General features: G+C 35.2%; 2 protein-coding genes across 3 annotated transcripts; both read right to left on the reverse strand.

Moving 5' to 3' along the window:
• Nucleotides 1–4,884: 4,884 nt before the first annotated feature.
• On the reverse strand, nt 4,885–6,415 carry LOC21389101 (scarecrow-like protein 23). Its single transcript, XM_010103102.2, has one exon. The coding sequence runs from the start codon at nt 6,328–6,330 to the stop codon at nt 4,885–4,887; it is 1,446 nt and encodes a 481-aa protein (XP_010101404.1). The 5' UTR covers nt 6,331–6,415.
• A 4,836-nt stretch (nt 6,416–11,251) lies between these two features.
• Nucleotides 11,252–17,216, reverse strand: LOC21389102 (serine/threonine-protein kinase tricorner). 2 transcript variants are annotated; one of them, XM_024168905.1, is made up of 14 exons: nt 16,785–17,216; nt 16,288–16,620; nt 15,319–15,493; nt 15,043–15,126; nt 14,727–14,968; nt 14,369–14,588; nt 14,123–14,202; nt 13,749–13,833; nt 13,309–13,440; nt 13,098–13,211; nt 12,942–12,989; nt 12,500–12,584; nt 12,100–12,231; nt 11,252–11,936 (listed from the first exon to the last, which is right to left on the reverse strand). In XM_024168905.1, exons 2-14 carry the CDS (start codon nt 16,509–16,511, stop codon nt 11,815–11,817), a joined length of 1,743 nt encoding a protein of 580 aa, XP_024024673.1. In that variant the 5' UTR covers nt 16,512–16,620; nt 16,785–17,216; the 3' UTR covers nt 11,252–11,814. The 2 variants fall into 2 exon arrangements, with proteins under 2 accessions (XP_024024673.1, XP_024024674.1); XM_024168906.1 differs by having other exon boundaries at nt 11,254–11,936; nt 12,100–12,156.
• Between the last annotated feature and the right edge of the window lie 513 nt (nt 17,217–17,729).

Here is a 17,729-nt window from a genome sequence, read left to right on the forward strand (position 1 = left end):
ATCTCTTTTCCCTCTCTCTGTTTATTTCATTTGAGAGTAGGAAAGTTCCATTTTTCTTTTCTTTTCTTTTCTACGACAAAATCAAAAATACTTATCTGGAATTTGAATTTTGAGCCCTTTTGACTGTCGCTATTTAATTTTCCAATTTGGGGTTTTTTTTTTTTTTGGCTAATGTCACTTTTTAATAATTATGAGTACCTCGTTCAGTTCGCGAATTTGAATTGAAATATGATTTTATGTGAAAATTTTTTATCATAACAAAAAAAGTTAAATGTGATTTTTTATGAAAATTTTTAACGGTAGTAAAATTAAAATTAAAAACTCAAATCGATGGAAATGAACGAAACCATCTTTTTTGCTTTTTTTTTTCTTTTTTGAGAATTTACCTCTTTAAGAAAATGCTAAATCACGGTGGGAAGTAATTAGGCGACTGTTAGTTACTTTAATGCTGGCATTTAGTTAAAAAAGAGATACGAGGATTAGACAGTGGTAAATTCCGTAAAATTAGTTGGCACTTGTAAGAATTTAAGACGTGGGTAGTTATAGTTACAACTGGATTAGTATTATCTTTTTCTCAACCAAAATTTAAGATTAATATTATCCTTGCTCCTCTCTCTCTCTCTCTCTCTCTCTCTCTCTCTCTCTCTCTCTCTCTCTCTCTCTCTCTCTCTCTCTCTCTCTCTCTCTCGCTCGCTGGAACATTTCTCTATTCTTCATTAATCTATGGTGTTTGAGAACCAAGTGGCAAGCAGTTTTGGAGTTTTAATTTGAAATCGCTCCAAACAAGCTACTTGTCACTTTATATAAAGAAGTGGACGTGTTCAAAGTCAGCAAAATATTTGACTGAAGAATCAAAAACTTAAAAATAAAAGAGACATAATTCTAAGGTTACTTGGATTAAAAAAAAATAAGGAAAGAAAAATACGCTCTAGAGTTTTACAATAAGACTTTGAAAATTCAACTAGCGGTGTCTAATATATATATATATATATATATTTACGTTTTAATTGTTAAATTTATATTAAAAATAATATGCCCTGCATATATTTTTGTATTTCCATAATGATTTTGACTATATCACAACAATAAAAAAAAACTTACACTACTAGTAATAAAACTCTACCGTAGAAAAACTCAAACACGCCACTATTTTTACCCAACATCATTTGTTGTGGGTTGGTTATATATATATTAAAAATCAGAAACTGAGGTTGCTTATACTTTAGATATATGGATTAAAGCAAATATATATATATATATATATATGTGGGAACATACAATAAAGTGAGACTTTCCTAACTTAATAATTTAGTTTAATTTTGTTACTAATTTATCGTCATAATATGTATTTTGTTATTGTTATAGTGCGTATTTTGTTATTATTTTAGTGTGTGAGCTATGAATAACCACGTTATCTATAATAATAAAAAGATTTGAATATTTTGACAATTAAATATAAAATTGAGTTTTTTCTTTTTCTTATAGGGTTTCTTTAAATAATTTTAAAATTACATGTCTTCTCTTCCGTTCGAAATAGACCCATAAAATTCTATCTCTATCCATTAACCTTCTCAACCCTACTCATACCCATATATGTTACATAGTACGTGCACTTCTTTCACACTTGTACTAAGTACTAACACACCATTTCTTGTCTCATTATTTGATTTGGCCTTTAACAGAGAAATAGTCATTTCAAATATTGGAAAGACAATTCTACTAAAGTGATGCATGATCCTTTTTAACTAAATGTACGTAAGGCCTATTTCGGGCTTTTTTTTTTGAGTAAAATTTTTTCAAAAAATTTTTTCAAAAAATTTAAACTCAACTTATAACTTTATTTAAATTAATGTTCATTTATAAAATTTGAGTTTGAATTTGAGTTTTAAATTAAAATTTGAGTTTAAGTTTCACCTTCAACTCAAGTTCTTAGGGTCCATTTAGTTCGCTAATTCGAGTTTTTAATTCTAGTTGAGATGTGACTTTATGTGAGAGTTTTTTACTGTATAAAAAGTTAGATGTAACTGTTTCTGAAAATTTTTTACTGTAGCAAAACTCAAATTCTAAAATCGAATTGATGAAATGAACGGGACCTTAAACTCAAACTCTTAATAAACAGTATTTTTCTATTCTTAAAAACGTCATAACTTTTTCGTTTTAATTCTGATTGAGATGATTTTTTTTTTCTATGCGTTCACAATGAAAAGACGAATAAAATCTCACCCATATACCCTATTAAAATTTTTCATCACCATTGAGTTTTTATTAAAATACTATCTAAATACAAATTCAAGTTTTGACCCACTCAAATACAAACTCAAATATATTCTCAATTCAAATCATAATTCAAATGTGCACATCCAAACACAAATTCAAATTACAACATCAACTCAAATTATAACTCAAATTCAACTCAATATCTACACTCAAGTCACCATAACTACAAAATACAACTGAGCAAGCCCTTCATTTCTCTCTCGTGGCGTTGTTCTCTCTCTATCTCTTCGTGATAGTCGTTGTTGCCGTCGTTCCCAATCTCAGTCGTGGAAGATCGGGAATCGTCATTCCTCGCAAGAATTCGTCAAGACGTCTTACTCTCGAACTGTTGTGGCGTCGTTCTCTCTCCACTTTTGCAATCGGAGAGATGATGATCTCTGTCGCCGTGATCTCCGACTGAGATCACATATTGAGATATGCAACCCTTTTCTCCGATGGAGTTTTGTCATGAACGGTAAATTTCAAATCGACAACCAGTGTTTAGATCTGTCGTGGATCGGTCATGGTTTTGCTGGTGATTTTTGTAGATAATCTGAGGCCCCGTTCATTTCACTGATTCAAATTTTAAATTCGAGTTTTGTTATAATAAAAAACTCTCAGAAACAATCACATCTAATTTTTTTGCTACAATAAAAATCACTCACATAAAATCACATCTCAATTCGAATCAGCGAACTAAACGGGCCCTGAGTTTGTGATTCTAATATTTGGTTGAGTTTGTGGTTTTCTTAAATCTGAGTCTGTTTGAGTTTGTGTATTTTGAATGTGTTTATAATCTACCGGTAAATACGGTAATTACTAATCGTCGGAGCCGGTCGCTAAATTTTTTTAAAATTAAATATAATATTTACCAATAAATATGATATTTATCGATAAATATGATATTTATGTTAAATTTTAGATAAATATAATAAATTCAGTATTTACTGATAAATATGATATTTACTAATTGGTGACGACAGTCGTCGGTCACTGCCACTGTGGACTAGAGGAGGGAAAGAAAAAAAGAGAGGTGAAAATGTGAGAGATATTTTTAAATTTTTAATATTATTAAAAACTTAAAATATTAAATTATACTATAAATTACGTATTTTTAAAAATTATACTATAATTTATTAATCACTCCTACAATTATACTATTTCACTCCTTCTCCTTTTTTCACGCACTACATATTTTCTGAATTAATTACATTTGGATTTTGGGCCTCCTTTAGATTCCCTGAGATCTATGTGGTCACCTTTGATAAGAAAGGTTTCTTATGACTCATTTGAGAGAATCCAAAGCTGAACTCAAGTGTCTCCCTATCTGACATAAATCCGGCAACATTGCTTGAAGTGCGAATACTCTTTCTTTCTTTATTTTTAAATTTTTTTTTATTTAATTTCCTATCTTGCACAAAACGATATAGTGTTCTTGTAACCTTATATGGACAATCACATGCATGTCATATACATAAGCCAATACTAGACAACGTTATGCTCGAATCTCTATGGTTTTTCTCTTTGTTTTCTTTCACTCAATTTTCTTCCACTTTCTTATCCACAAAAAAGATGATAATTTTTTAAGAGAAATTTATATTTTTAGATTATGGTAGATCATTAAGATCATGGATTAGTAGACGTTTAGTTTATGAATTCAGAATCATGATTTAGAACCATTCTCAATTTACGTGTATTTTTTACGAGAAAAAACATTATAACGAGTCATGAACTATGATCCGAATTATAGCACGAATCTTTATTCCAAACGCAGTTTAAAAAGAATCTTAAGAGCGGTCCACTTGTTCGTTCAAGAATGTGTATAAATAGTATACCATCCAAACTAGATCCATAACCACAAATACTACTATAGAAGGTACTGTCTGAGTAAGACACCCCCGCCTAACCATATTGCCTTAACTGTTACTTACCACAACACTATCATCAGTACTATTACATGGAGATTTATTGTCTCAAAATGCTATCACTCTCGCCTAGGACTCTTCTGTTATTCTGCAGTTGTGGGAAAATTTTAGCTGCCATAAAAAATCGTTGCTAAAGATCTTCAACTTTTATATTTTGTTGTTGCTTCAAGTTGTCAACAGCGACCAAAAAAATTAGAAATTTATGGAATTCAAATTACTCTTAGCTTCAAAACTAAATTATATTATAAGTGTAAATTTAGAGTGAGGCTGACCTGCAACCGCGACGAAGCCTATGATTTACAAACTCACATAGCTTCACTTAAACAAGTTTTCATTTAATTGACTAAAAAAAAAAAAGACAACACTTTGAGCTAATGAAATATCGATCTGATCAAATTCACATATATATATCGATTGACTCTAAATTTGTAAAAACTTACAAACAATTCCTACAAAATTTAAAGTATTTAGCATTTTTAATCCTTTGTGCACAATCACCATATTGTATGCCACCAAAAAAAAAAACACACAAACCCAAAAAAAAAAAAAAAAGCAACGCATGAATGATGAGGAACAATGCTAAGGGAGGTATCACTTATCAACAGTAAATGCTAATAGAAAATAGGTACCACATTAAAAACGCGAATTGTGGTGCTTAACACGACACAATTCAAAGTATTTTTTTTTTAATAATAAGAACTTTCTATCTAAAAACATTGTAGGTACATGAAGTCCATGCAGAGACAGTATACAAGCTGGTCTCCTTCCACCCAAGCCTAAGCGTCCCATCCCCTTGCACCACCCTATATCCACCGCCGCCGCCCCCAAACATGTTCACTATCAACTGCGCCTGCGCCGCGGCGTTGGCGCTCATCGCCACCTGTGCCAGACACCCCCTCGCCGCCATCTCCCTCCTCCAACTGCCAATCTTAATCTCCTCTCCTGATCCGCTCCTCCCAGCGACCCCCAACACGTTGCTTATTTCCCTATAAACCACGCCACTCTCCACCTCATTCCTTTTCAAATCATCGGTCCCCAAACAAGCCCCTAGAGCATCAGACAGCGTCGAATAGTAATGGAGCGACCCGACAAACCGGTCCAAGAACGACCCCCCATGCCACGACATGTCTTGCTCCACCAGAGTCAAAATCCTCGGCCGCAATTCTTCGACAAGCCTCATCGTCTTCCACTCCGATCCGTTCGCCTCGTACAGGTGGTGCCGGAGCCAATGCACAGCTAGGGCTTCACGTTCGTCGACAACCCGACGGATCCGGACCCGGAGATCCGAAAAGTCTGTGTCTGAGCCGACCGGGTTGAACTCGAAAGAGATCCCAAGGCGCTTCGCGAAACCGGAGAGATTTTTTGCAGCGTCGGAGAGGTGGTCACTTGAGGCGGCGAGGGCGGTGAGGCGTACGTGCGAGGGCGGGCCCTCGGGGCGCGTGGCGAGGGCGTGAAGGAGCGCGGGCCACTGGAAGAGGCCCACGTGGAGGAAGTCGAGGTCGATTACGTGGACGAATGGTTGGCCGTGGAAGGCCTCGAGGATGGCTTGGTTGGAGGTGAAGTGGGCGAATTTGAGGAACGGAGCGACGTCGTTGAATGCTTGGAAGGAATTGCGGAGGAGGGTGTTTTGGTAATTTCGATAATTAGCATAGAGATTTTTGGTCACGTCGTGATAGGGAACGCCTAGGCTTGTGTTGATGACTCGGGTGGACATGGCTTGGGCGAAGTAGGCCACCACGCGCTCGGCGCACGACGGCGCGTAGGGGGAAGCGGTCTCGGAGAGCTCGAGGAGGAGGCGGCGGGCCTCGACGAAGTTATCGACAGATATCGCGACGGCGGACTCGAATAGGAGGGTCATCAGGCTCAAGCAGTGATCATGGTCATATTTAACATGATGGTACTTGATAATATTATTGTTGTTGTCGTTCGAGGTGGGAAAGGTGTTGGCTTCGTTGTCGTTTTCGTCATCGTCGTCGTCGATGAGTTGTTTGGTGATTTGTTCGACCCACTCGGAGAGCTCGTTTCTTTTGTTTAAGTTTAGGCATGGTCGGACGTTTGAGCTGATATTCCAAGGTTCGTGGGTTTGGATCATGGTCATGGGATGATCCAAAGTACTCCCATGATTAACAGTTTCGAAACCTGCTTTCATAAGTGGGAAAGAGGATTGAGAAATTGAAAGTTAAGAGAGAAATTAGGGCAGAAGATGATGGGAGTGGGAGGGTGTTAATGAGGGTTTCGAGCCATTTTTAAATGTGAGGGTTTCAGCAATAATATGGATAGTTAATTAATAATGACCAAAGAAATTAAACTTTTGCTTAATTTTAAATTTGCCTAAGGAAGAATTGTTGTTTGACTTTGCTCCTTAGCTATGACTCAAAATGGCGTAAAAGTTAGAACTCTCCCAAAGTATATCATAAATTAATTCTATCATTGATGCGTTAATTTTTAACGGTTTTAATCACACATTCTCATCTGGTGATCCACATGTAATTAAAATCATTAAAAGATTGCTTTTGCTAACTAGCTAGTTTCATGATCAACATGAAATTAAAACTAAAAAAATTGACGTCTCAATAGCAGAATTACTAAAATTGTAACTTAAAAAAAGAAAAATTTTAAGCACTTTAAATTATACAGGGGAAGAAATGAGACAATTCCTACTCTTTGGACTAAATTCAAAAGTATTAAAGTATGTGACATTACAGAATTTGGCCACTTGTTTAGGAACCGATTGAGGATCGCCGGCATAGCGAAGACATACAGAAAAGGATGAAAAACGAGGAGACAAAATATATTACTAACCCACGTCAGTTTGGTAGTGATTTTTTCTTTTTCTTTTTGTTTTTTTTTTGTTTTTGTTTTTGTTTTTGCTAATGGTTTGGTAGTGATTTTTTCATTACTTAACTGAGAAATATGCATAATATGTTATGTGTGTATTCTCATATTTTGGACTATATTTTAAAGGTATACAAGTCAGGCATTCATACAGGAGGGAAAAAAAAAAGAAATAGAATTGATCCAAAAATAGAAAATACGTATCCGGACGTGGAAAGAGCAACTAACCCACTATACAATATATATATATATATATATATGTATATGTATGTATATATAGATCAGCAAGGAAAATAAGAAAGTATAATTTATTCAGAGGAACTATCACCAACAGTAGAAAGTTTTTGACATCAAAATCAAAAACTTTCTACTGTTAGTGATAGTTCCTCTGAATAAATTATACTTTCTTATTTTCCTTGCTGATCTATATATACATACATACATATATATATATATATATACACACACACATGTCCCGTCTTTTGAAGAAACTTTGGCATATATATCTAGACTGGATATGATAACCGGTTATAAACTTGGAACTTTTCTCGATCTCAAAGTGTCCAATACCAATTGGCTGGTAGTGGTATATAATAAACATATTTATATGATATGATATAACATAATATACAACTCTAATTTGGAACTTAGTTTAATATAATTGAATTCATCTAATTACAATTGGACAGCATTATATTATGCTTTCGCTGTTATAAAATGTAGCAACTTGGGCAAGGAAAGATCTTCACTGGTTGATAGTTTAAGAGTTATCTAATTATGTGTGTGGATATATAATAAGACAAACACAGATAAAAGCAACCGTCTTTGATCGAGTCAAAGCGTCAAATCCGCTTTTCACCCACAACAGAAAGTAGATATAGCTAAACCCTCAAAGTAACCAAAAGGTTTTGGGTTTATTGTTCTGGTCTCAAGTCTCAACCTGTCTCGCCGTCTCGCTTGAAATGTTCTTCAATTTCTTTCGACAAAGAAAAAAAGTTATGAAGTAGGTAATTAGGACTGCACATGAGTTGATGAGTTGGTGCAGAGTAAGATTTTTTTTTTGTTTTGTCTTAAAAAGTGTGAGTTGTACATATTTAATCTTAATAATATTAAATTAATTTCACAACTCAATGATATTTAGATTAGGTTAGGGCGGGGCGGAGTGAGTTGAGTGGTCAGATTCATCATTTAAAAAATTAAAATTTAATCTAACATTCAAAGTTTATCATCAAATAGAAATAATAACTTCAACATTTAAAGTTCATCATCAAATAATACTGATATTCAAATAAAAATAATACTGATAATCAAATATAACTCCAACATTCAAAGTTCATTATCAAATAGAAATAATACTGATTAGTCTATCATCAAATAGATAACAATTCAAAGTTCAATCTAACATCAAACATGAAGTAAAGTAGTCCATCCAACATCAAACATAAAGCAAACATAAATTAGAGGCTTAATTCAAATCCATTCAAAACAAGCACTGCAACAACAACCATCCTTATCAGTCCACACTCATAGACTCCTTATCAGGCATGTTTGTGCGGGTTGGGTAAGGGTATGCTAGTTATTATAGGCTCAACCTACAAACCACCCAAAACACCTCGGGCCAGACATTTATTGGGCTAAAAAATAAAAAATAATACTACAAGTTGCCTTTTTCGGGTTGGGTTGGGTTTGCAGGTTGCTCGAGTTTATGTACAACCCTATACCTAAAGGATTGCCTACGCCCTAATTATATTTAAATTTAAAACCTTAGTATAGAGAACTTACCACCCGATGTAAGTTTGGGCTGGGTTAAACGGGCCGGCTCGAGACCCGTTATTGTCAGTCCGTGCCGGGCCAGGCCGATGTTAAATTTTTTGAGTTTATGACTGGGCTAGGTTGACCCTCTCTTCGGCCCGGTTTGAACATCATATTTTTAAAGATTTAAAAAAAAATACTTTATAAAATTATAGGCCAGATCAGGCCAACCTTAAACTTTTTAGACTTAGGATCGGACTAGGCAAACCATCTCTTTTTTAGAGCAGATCCAGCCTAAAATTTCCCGTCTAAACTTTCACCTCTACACCCCGCCAAATAATTGGTGTAAAAATATTCTTCAATTCATTATTACACGGGAACATAAAATTTAAGATAACCCTTTTAACCTTACAATTAGCTAGCAAATAATCAAAATATCGCATTGTTTAAGATCAAAAACCAACATCTCCTTTACAATATTACTACAGATTGGGGTGATTTACCCATCTTTTTTTCCTTTCATTTTTTTGGTCTTCCAGTTCAAAGCCACATAATCTACTATTGTTAATAATGTGAAGATATTTCTAGTCTGGGAAATTAAGCTTGTCCACTTGTGTCTGCTAACTTATCTATACGTAAATCCATTGGCTCAATAATTAACATCAGAAAGTCATATAAAGAAGGTTACACAAGCAAATGGTGACATTAATTAATTTGTCATAAATAAGAATGATGCGACAAGTGGCAGTCATTTGTCATTTAATATGGGCCCACAGGATTACGCAAGGAGGAGCCATATACAGAGAGTACATTCTTTGTCAAATGAGATTCCAATTCGGCAAATTGTCATTCATCCTACAAAATCTCTGTGCCTTTCTACTTTCTAACAAAATAATAAGAAAAACATCTGATTATGTGTTGCTAATACTATGGTCGCTAACTCAACCGCAAGAGATGACGTCTTTTGGATGACTTACTGCTTCCAGGAAAAATAAAAATAAAAATAAACTCGACAACCTGAAACATTATCGCTATCACCATTGATCAACATTATCTAGGAGCAACTAGCAAGGAAAAGAGAATTACACTAGTAACTTTTGTTGTTCAGCACAAACATTTTAGTTTATAGATTCAGAATTATTTTTATTTTACGTGTATCTTTTATGAGAGAAAATACTGTAACGTACCACGAATCATGACACGAATCTCCTTTCCAAATGCACGAGTACGTGTTTGGTTGGTGGATTGGGAGATTCAAATCCTAGGACAAGGCTGAATCTGTGTTTGGAAGCCCAAAATGAACCTAGTGGGTTAGAATGAACCTAGTGGGTTAGAATCAGAAGAGGTGATTGAGAACCCCCCCAACTTCCACCGACCATGATTTAAAATTATTTTCGTTTTATGTGTATATTTTATGAGAGAAAATACTGTAACGAACTACGAACCATGGCACGAATCTCCCTTTCAAATGTACGAGTAAAACAATGGAAGTATTTAGAATTGATCTCATTTTTATTTTTCACATTTTTTGAAAAAAAAATGGAAACGTTTTCAAAACGGTGTTTGGCGCAATAAAGATAAAAAATAAAAATAAAAATGATTTTTTGGTTTAGTATAAAATGAGAGAGAAATGAAAAATGAATTTTAGTCGTTTTTCATTTTTTGTTTTTATTTTCTCCTATCTCGAGCAAAGAGAAAGAGAAGCATTAATGAATTTTTTATACTAAAAACAATATATTGATAAAACTACCAAATGCATTTTTAAAAATAATTTCTGTCTGAGATTGAAAATGTTTTTATTTTTATTTTCATATAAAAAATAAAATTATTTTAGAACGAATTCTAAACACGTCTAATGTTATTCGAAGCGTTACACTGGGGTCCATTGAAACTGTAGACGTAAATTTTCAAAGGTCAAATCTATAAATGACTCCTTTGAAATAATGCATCATACGACACGAAAACGTTCTCTCACAAATGTACCGCAGAACTATCATATTTTAGGACGGAGGGGGGATTTGTAGTAAGGTAAGAAATAATATTCTATCAATGAAATATAGTTTTAAACAGTGAATCACATCGTAATAATTTAAGGAAATTAGATAAAAATAACTATTGTCATCTGAGTCATACCTTATCATATAATCGTGAAGGAACAAGTACTACACGGAACCTAGAGTTGAAGAATCCAGACGAGAGATGAAACTAACCAAACCAAACCAAACCAAACCAAACCATACCAAAACAAAACAAACAGACAGTGAATTTGGGAAGTAACATGACCATATGCAATTACTGGATATCCGAAAGGGACTAGACTTTCCCCGACAATCCCCAGTCCCACGTCGCATCACTGCGCCTGTCCCAACAGTACTATGTTGATAACACAATCAATCTGTCGGTAATTAAACATTTTGTTTTCTGCCTCAAAAGAAAAAAGAGGGGGAAAAAAAAAAGCTTTCATCAAATAGCTGGCTGGGCTCGGGCCAGGTCCAAACGGCTTACTGTCCAAATGCTCGACGAATTATACAAGCCACACTCTTGCATATATTGGGAACTGGGATTGAAGTTGGTGCTGTTATTTGTGTATATGATAAGAAAGTGGCACAAGCAAATCCCTATTTTGCTAATATTAAATGGCCTTGTTATTATAGAATTGGAGTAAAGTATACATGATATGAGTTTGGACATCTTTGTACACCATTTCGTGAGTTGGAAGAATAAGGAAAAGAGGAAACAGAAAACAGAACATATCATTAGTGAACGAATTACAAAATTAGATTTTTTTTTTTTTTTTTATTAGACTTACAGGACCCTTTCTCCCATAGAGTCAATGCTAAACCGATGCTTCAAAAACCAGCACCTCTGTTGATCAGGCTTTGATGAGCCTTTGGCATTCAAACTTCAAAAGTTTTACTTGCTGATGTAGCCACTGAAAAGGAAAAATTCGGGCGTGGAAGGCAGCATCAAGAATTACAAGTGAGCGGCGTGTGAAGGTCAAGTTCGAGACAAACAAGCTCCTAGTCCATCAGATAGATTGACGGGATTAGGAGTCGTTCAGCTCCTCGGATACTTCTAATTGGGGAGGCAAGAGGTTCAAAAAGCTGCCTTGCACATGTTGATTAGTTGGAGGCGTATCTGATGCCTCCGAAGACTCCGAATCACCATCTGTCGCAAGTTCATCTAAAAAGGTGAGAGAAGGGGGCAAAACATTTCTATTTACCTTGGCGGGTAGTTAAAATATAGACGAATAGAAATAGTAAGATTCACCACTGAAGAAAATGTACATATTCTTTCAGGCCACAATGAATGGAGACAGTTATTAACCTACCAAAAAGGGCTTTGATAGACGGCCTCTTTGGTTTGTTGCTTTTCTTCTTCAGCTCAGCTACAGAGGGAGAGAAAAAAAAAATGAATCCGTCAATCAAACTAGTTCTCCCACTAGCAACTCGAAATTGAATCACTGCAGTTATAAAAATACGAGTTATTCAATGTTTTATGTCAAGGATGTGGATTTTCTGATCTCTTTATAGAATTTAATGAAATACTTCATAAAGCATTCAGTTTCTTTTCTCTTTACTCTGTAATTAGTGTGTGCATCACCTTCTAAATCTTGCAAGTATTTTAGGCTTCCCAACACAAGACAAACTCTTCCATGTTCAGTAGGCTACCGAAATATTAGCACAAAGGAAAATAAGAGAGCAATAGGAAATGATAAGAAGGAGACACACCCATCCCAGGCACTTGATAATCGTTGATGATTTCAAAATTTTTATACGTGTACCCCACAAAATTGAGGTCCTTGGAAGAGAGCATCTGCAGAATAGAATAACAAAAAAGAAAAGGAGAAAGATAAAATACTTTACCAAAAGTAAAACTTAAAAATACATTCATCAGCAAAAATAAACAATTTTGAAAACGGAAAGCCATTACAAAGGCTGGCAGTTTTCCAGAAAGGTACAGACTAATTTTCGTCATAAAGAGATACGAAACCATATTTAATAGGAGTTCCTTTATGATGAATATCATAGTGTGTATCTTGCCAGAGAACCAGAGTCAATGTGAAATGCTGCCTCATGGGTCATGTTAAAGATTAAATGATAATGCCCTGAGAATAAAAGTGCACATATATGTAATAGGCAATAGCCGAGCAAATAAGACTTGTAAGCTTACTTTTCTCCAAGGACCACTTTTGGATGAAGTTTGTGTTTGACTTTCCGCCTGCCAAACCCAAAATAAGCAAAAAGGAAAAATTACCACAACTTGTAAGCAAAATGACTTGCTGCAGCATTATAGCATAACAGATTGCCAAGGAAAGGGCGTCAGTACCTCTTCAAACTTTTCAAAATTTTGGGTATCCAATTCACCATTGACCTCAGGAATAAATGCAGCTTCCATCTGATAGAGCTTGTCCCATTCAACATCTCTAAACCAACAATGAACCTGATAAAGGCATCAACACCAAGGTAATTTCAATTATATGCTACTAGTTTGTGGAAATAAACTATAAGAATCTAGAACAGGACACACCATACAACACCTTTATTTCGTCTGCTCCTCTTGATCCCAGCCTCTGGTTGACATTACACAAGAGTTTAGTAATAAGGTCTTTTGCCTCTGGAGATAGCTTTGCTTCTTCAGGAAACTTCAAGTGAGTTCTCCAATTAACTATCTGGAAATGAACAAAGAAGGGATAACATGTTATTGTGCAACTGGACATTTTCTGATTCACTATCTTCTCCAGGGCGATGGGATGATAATAGAACAAACTTCGGCCAAGAAATTGCAGAACAAAGAACCGTTTAGTTCGGTGATTCGAGTTGAGATGCAATTTTATGTGAGAGCTTTTTATTGTAGCAAAAAAGTTAAATGTGACTGTTTCTGAGAGCTTTTTACTGTAGCAAAACTCGAATCGGTGAAATGAACAGGGCCTCAACACAGACTCGAAATAATTGATATGTTACTAACTTATTAGTTTACCTTCCTGCAGGTTGACATTGGATCATCAGAATAGAAAGGCGGGTAACCCACTAGCATTTCATACATAATAGCACCAAGTGACCACCTACATATCAGGAAATTTCATATCTCTGTCACCCCATACATCCATAAATATCGGATAAATTGATTGGTCGTCCACAAAATTGAAACCCAGAAAGCTCTTAACAAATACTTCCATCATAATGGACAAGGTAGTAAAAATAAAAAGTCTGGGTGTTGAAAACCCAAAAGAATGAGAAACATGCAGGTAAACAGACAGGGAATTCTGTACCAAAAGATAGTGGAACTAATTTGTCATCGACAAAAAAGCAACAGCTCAAACTGTACAACACCCAAAAAGAATAACTACGTACCAATCACATTCCATACCATAACCCTTTTTCAACAGCACCTCTGGAGCAATATAGTCTGGCGTACCAACAGTGGAATAAGCCTGCAGTGCCCAAATAATTTAATTAAAGAAACCAAGTATTATAAAAGTGCTACCACATACAGATTTTTTTAAAAGAAAAAGGAAATTTTCCCCTTGCTTACATTTTCGGAACCAGATTTGACAATAAACAAAAAGGAGAATTGCGTATAAAAGGTAGAGAACTTACTAGCATCCTCCTGTTCTTCTGCCAATGTTGCAGTTGTTCTTGCTGCGTGCGTTTTGGAGCAGAAGGGTGCTGATCACTTTGTGTAACTCCATTCTGATTGTTCCCTATTGAAAAATCCCCTTCTTGGATTTTACTGCAGTCTAGTGGTTTACATAGTCCAAAATCAGACAGTCTCAAATGCCCATATCGATCAAGTAGCAAATTATCGGGCTTAATATCCCTGCAAAAGATACACCAATAAGGTCCCTTTTTTTTCAGATCGATAAATATCACCAATAAGGTTAATCTTTGATCTCCAATCGGAGACAAATCATTTAAATCACATAAAAATGTAATAATGAGACGAATATCCACAAACCTATGAATGTAATTGTGCTTGTGAATTGATTCAATTGCCAGAATAGTTTCTGCAATATAAAATCGAGCTTCATCTTCTGTCAAAGTATCCTTTCTCATAAGTAAAGTCATCATATCTCCTCCCGGTAGATATTCCATAATGAGATAAAGATACTCATCATCTTGAAAAGAACAATAGAGTTTGACGATGTAATTGCTGTCAACCTCAGCAAGCAGATTTCTTTCAGCTTTCACATGCTCAACCTAAAGAAAAAGAACACAATGAGAAAATAATTCCCGCAAGACCGCAAAAATGTGAAGACCCATTAAATGTATACCTGACCCCTGCGAAGCATTTCTGATTTCTTGAGCTTTTTCATTGCATATACTTGACCAGTTGTCTTTTCCCGACAGATACGAACCTGGCCAACAGAGCCATGTTAAAAATACATTACAAACCTAGCAAATGCAATATGACTATGGAAGCACAATTCTGGAGTACAATAACCTACGACTACTTACCAATATAAATATAACAAGAAAAGTATGAGTACATTCGAACAAACAAAATAAATGGGACAAAGTAACATATAATCTTGAACAAAAGTTTGTACCTCTCCAAATGCACCCTTGCCAATCATTGTCAATAGCTCAAAATCATCAGCTCCCATTTTGTGCCTTTGAAGGCGCATATATTCAGTCTCCTTCTTCTCCAAGAATTTAAGAAGGTTGTTTTGGTCTTCCTCAGAGACATCAGCATCAGCCAATTTTTTTTCCAAAATATTTCGTCTGTTATACAAAAAGTATAGTGAAAATGTTGTTTCCATCAAACATCACGCATTACTAGGGTAAGGATCCTATTTACAGAGCATGTTGTTAGATGAATAACTCTATGTCATTGGCTCAACCAGAGATGAATTAGAGAGTTCCGGGTCTAATAATTTTCGCATATACAAATACGGCAAGCACAATAACTACTTATAGCAAGGGGCAAGAGCCTAAACAATTGATCTTTAACTTAAATATATAATGATGATAACAACACTTCAAAAAGAAGCAGAAGTACAATTAAGAAAAGAGACACTCTAATAACAAATCTAGTTGGTGCATCCGTGAGATAGAGGTTTTTTTTCTTTTTTTTTTTTTGGTTAGAAATGCCAAGGATTTTTTTAAACTTACGAAACAGCTCATCAAATAAAGCTATCCAAAAGTAGTTAAATTTTATTTTATTTTATTTAAAAAAAAAAAACAAGAAAGAACTTTAGCCGAAAAATTTAGGTTGATAGTAAAATAAATAAATAAATAATTTAAAAGCCACTTCATTACATACACTAAAATTTTTTTAATATTGATTGGAAAACCACCGAAACCATAAACAGATTCATGTTGCAAAGAGTCAGTAAAGAGAGAGAGAGAGAGAAAAGAGAAGGAAAGAAAAGAAATAACTCTTCCATCCAAATGCAAGAAAAGAATTGAAGAAAGAAACCTGCTTAAGAAGAAATATTTCTATGAAATATAAAAACCGATGTTGCAACAAATTAAAAATAATAATAATCTGGAAACAAACTAAGAACTAGACGTACCGTTCTTTCCTCTCGTGAAGATTTTTCATTTGCTCCTTGTAGTGATTCTCGATGTACTGCTTCGCCGCCGCAACTTTCTGCTTTGTGATATTGGAGAGCGCTTCCTCATCCATTTGCGGATTCGATTCACCGTTATCTCCAGAGCAAGGCTCCTTCTTCTTCGTTGAAGCCCTCAGCTTTTCGCGAGGTTGAAGTTTATGAAACCAACTTCTCGCCGAATCCATTTCCTCTGCTTTCTAACCAGTAATGGTTATGTCAACGAAGAGAAATCTCATCCCTTTAGGACCGATTCAACGCCTCAACATCGCAGACTACGTTCAATTGCATGCCAATCTGCATTGACATCCGCAAAAACACGCACAAATTAAAGCCAAATAAATACTTAAATCTAAATACATCGCCGCATTTTCTTCGCTTTCCATTCCAAATTCAAAAACTAAACAGAAAATCCGGAAAATTTCATCATGATCAAGAACTTTCGCGATCAAGAGAAATACCTATGCGATGAAACCGAAAGTTCTCCGAGTTCCGAGAGCAATTTGCAGCAGAACAAATCGCAGATGCTGAAAATTCTTCGTTTTCGGCGACTGAGAATTCGGCAAGAAAAGGAATGAGATCCGGTAAACCCTAGAGAGAGAAAGAGAAAGGATGAAGGTCAGAACGGCATTTGCGGTGGGGAGGTGGTGTTAAAGAAACTCCGATGACTAGTTTGCTTTTCTTGTTGTGCGCGCGATTCTCTCCTTCGGTATCGTACACAGAGCCACAAGGACAACTCCCTCCATATTTATAGTTATATCTGATATCTATTATATATCCTTCCTTCCCTTCCCTCCGATTTTTTTTTTCCCCCTTTTTTGTGCTCAAAAATCCATTTTCAGCTTACATTATTTGTTGATGCGTTGGATCTCACGAGAAATTGATCCGAGAAGATTCGTTTGGGCGCCGGCTTTCACGTTCTGCGCTTGTGTGCGCATTGCGCACCTCAAAAAAAAAAAAAAGAGCCTCGTTGCGCGTCCAAAGACCCTCGTTGCACGTCCTTTTGGACGTGCGCGGTGCGCCCACACTAGTTTTTATTTTTTATTTTTTTAACATGGTTACATAAATCATTTAAAAAAAATATAGTTTATTAAGAAAACAAAAGTGAAAAAATATATGAAAATGATCAAGCTAAATGAGCCTAACCGTTCTTTCTATATAGTTAATATTGTCTTAATGATCATTTGATCGGTGATTAAGGGAAAAAAGAAAAGTCGGAACTCAAAAGTGTAAATCCCCTTTATTTGGCTTACTTGGTCGAGTTACACGAAGAATGACTCATCAATGTCCAACTCAAAAATTGCTTGATTATTTTTTTAAGGAAAATAATTGCTTGGTTTTCTTTCAACAATAAGAGGAAAAAAAAAATGGTTAAACAGGCAACAACTTACACTCGCTTCAAATGT

The sequence above is a fragment of the Morus notabilis genome, unplaced genomic scaffold (assembly GCF_000414095.1).
Source record: "Morus notabilis unplaced genomic scaffold, ASM41409v2 Scaffold1293, whole genome shotgun sequence".
In the NCBI taxonomy this organism is placed as follows: Eukaryota; Viridiplantae; Streptophyta; class Magnoliopsida; order Rosales; family Moraceae; genus Morus; species Morus notabilis.

Excerpts from the sequence above, each read along its gene's own strand:
- LOC21389101 (XM_010103102.2), bottom strand. The coding sequence starts at position 6,330 with ATGAAAGCAGGTTTCGAAACTGTTAATCATGGGAGTACTTTGGATCAT.
- LOC21389102 (XM_024168905.1), bottom strand. The coding sequence starts at position 16,511 with ATGGATTCGGCGAGAAGTTGGTTTCATAAACTTCAACCTCGCGAAAAG. Across the intron at positions 15,494-16,287 it reads CTTCACGAGAGGAAAGAACG|ACGAAATATTTTGGAAAAAA; the intron begins GTACGTCTAGTT and ends TTTGTATAACAG. Across the intron at positions 13,441-13,748 it reads CAATGTCAACCTGCAGGAAG|ATAGTTAATTGGAGAACTCA; the intron begins GTAAACTAATAA and ends GTTCATTTCCAG.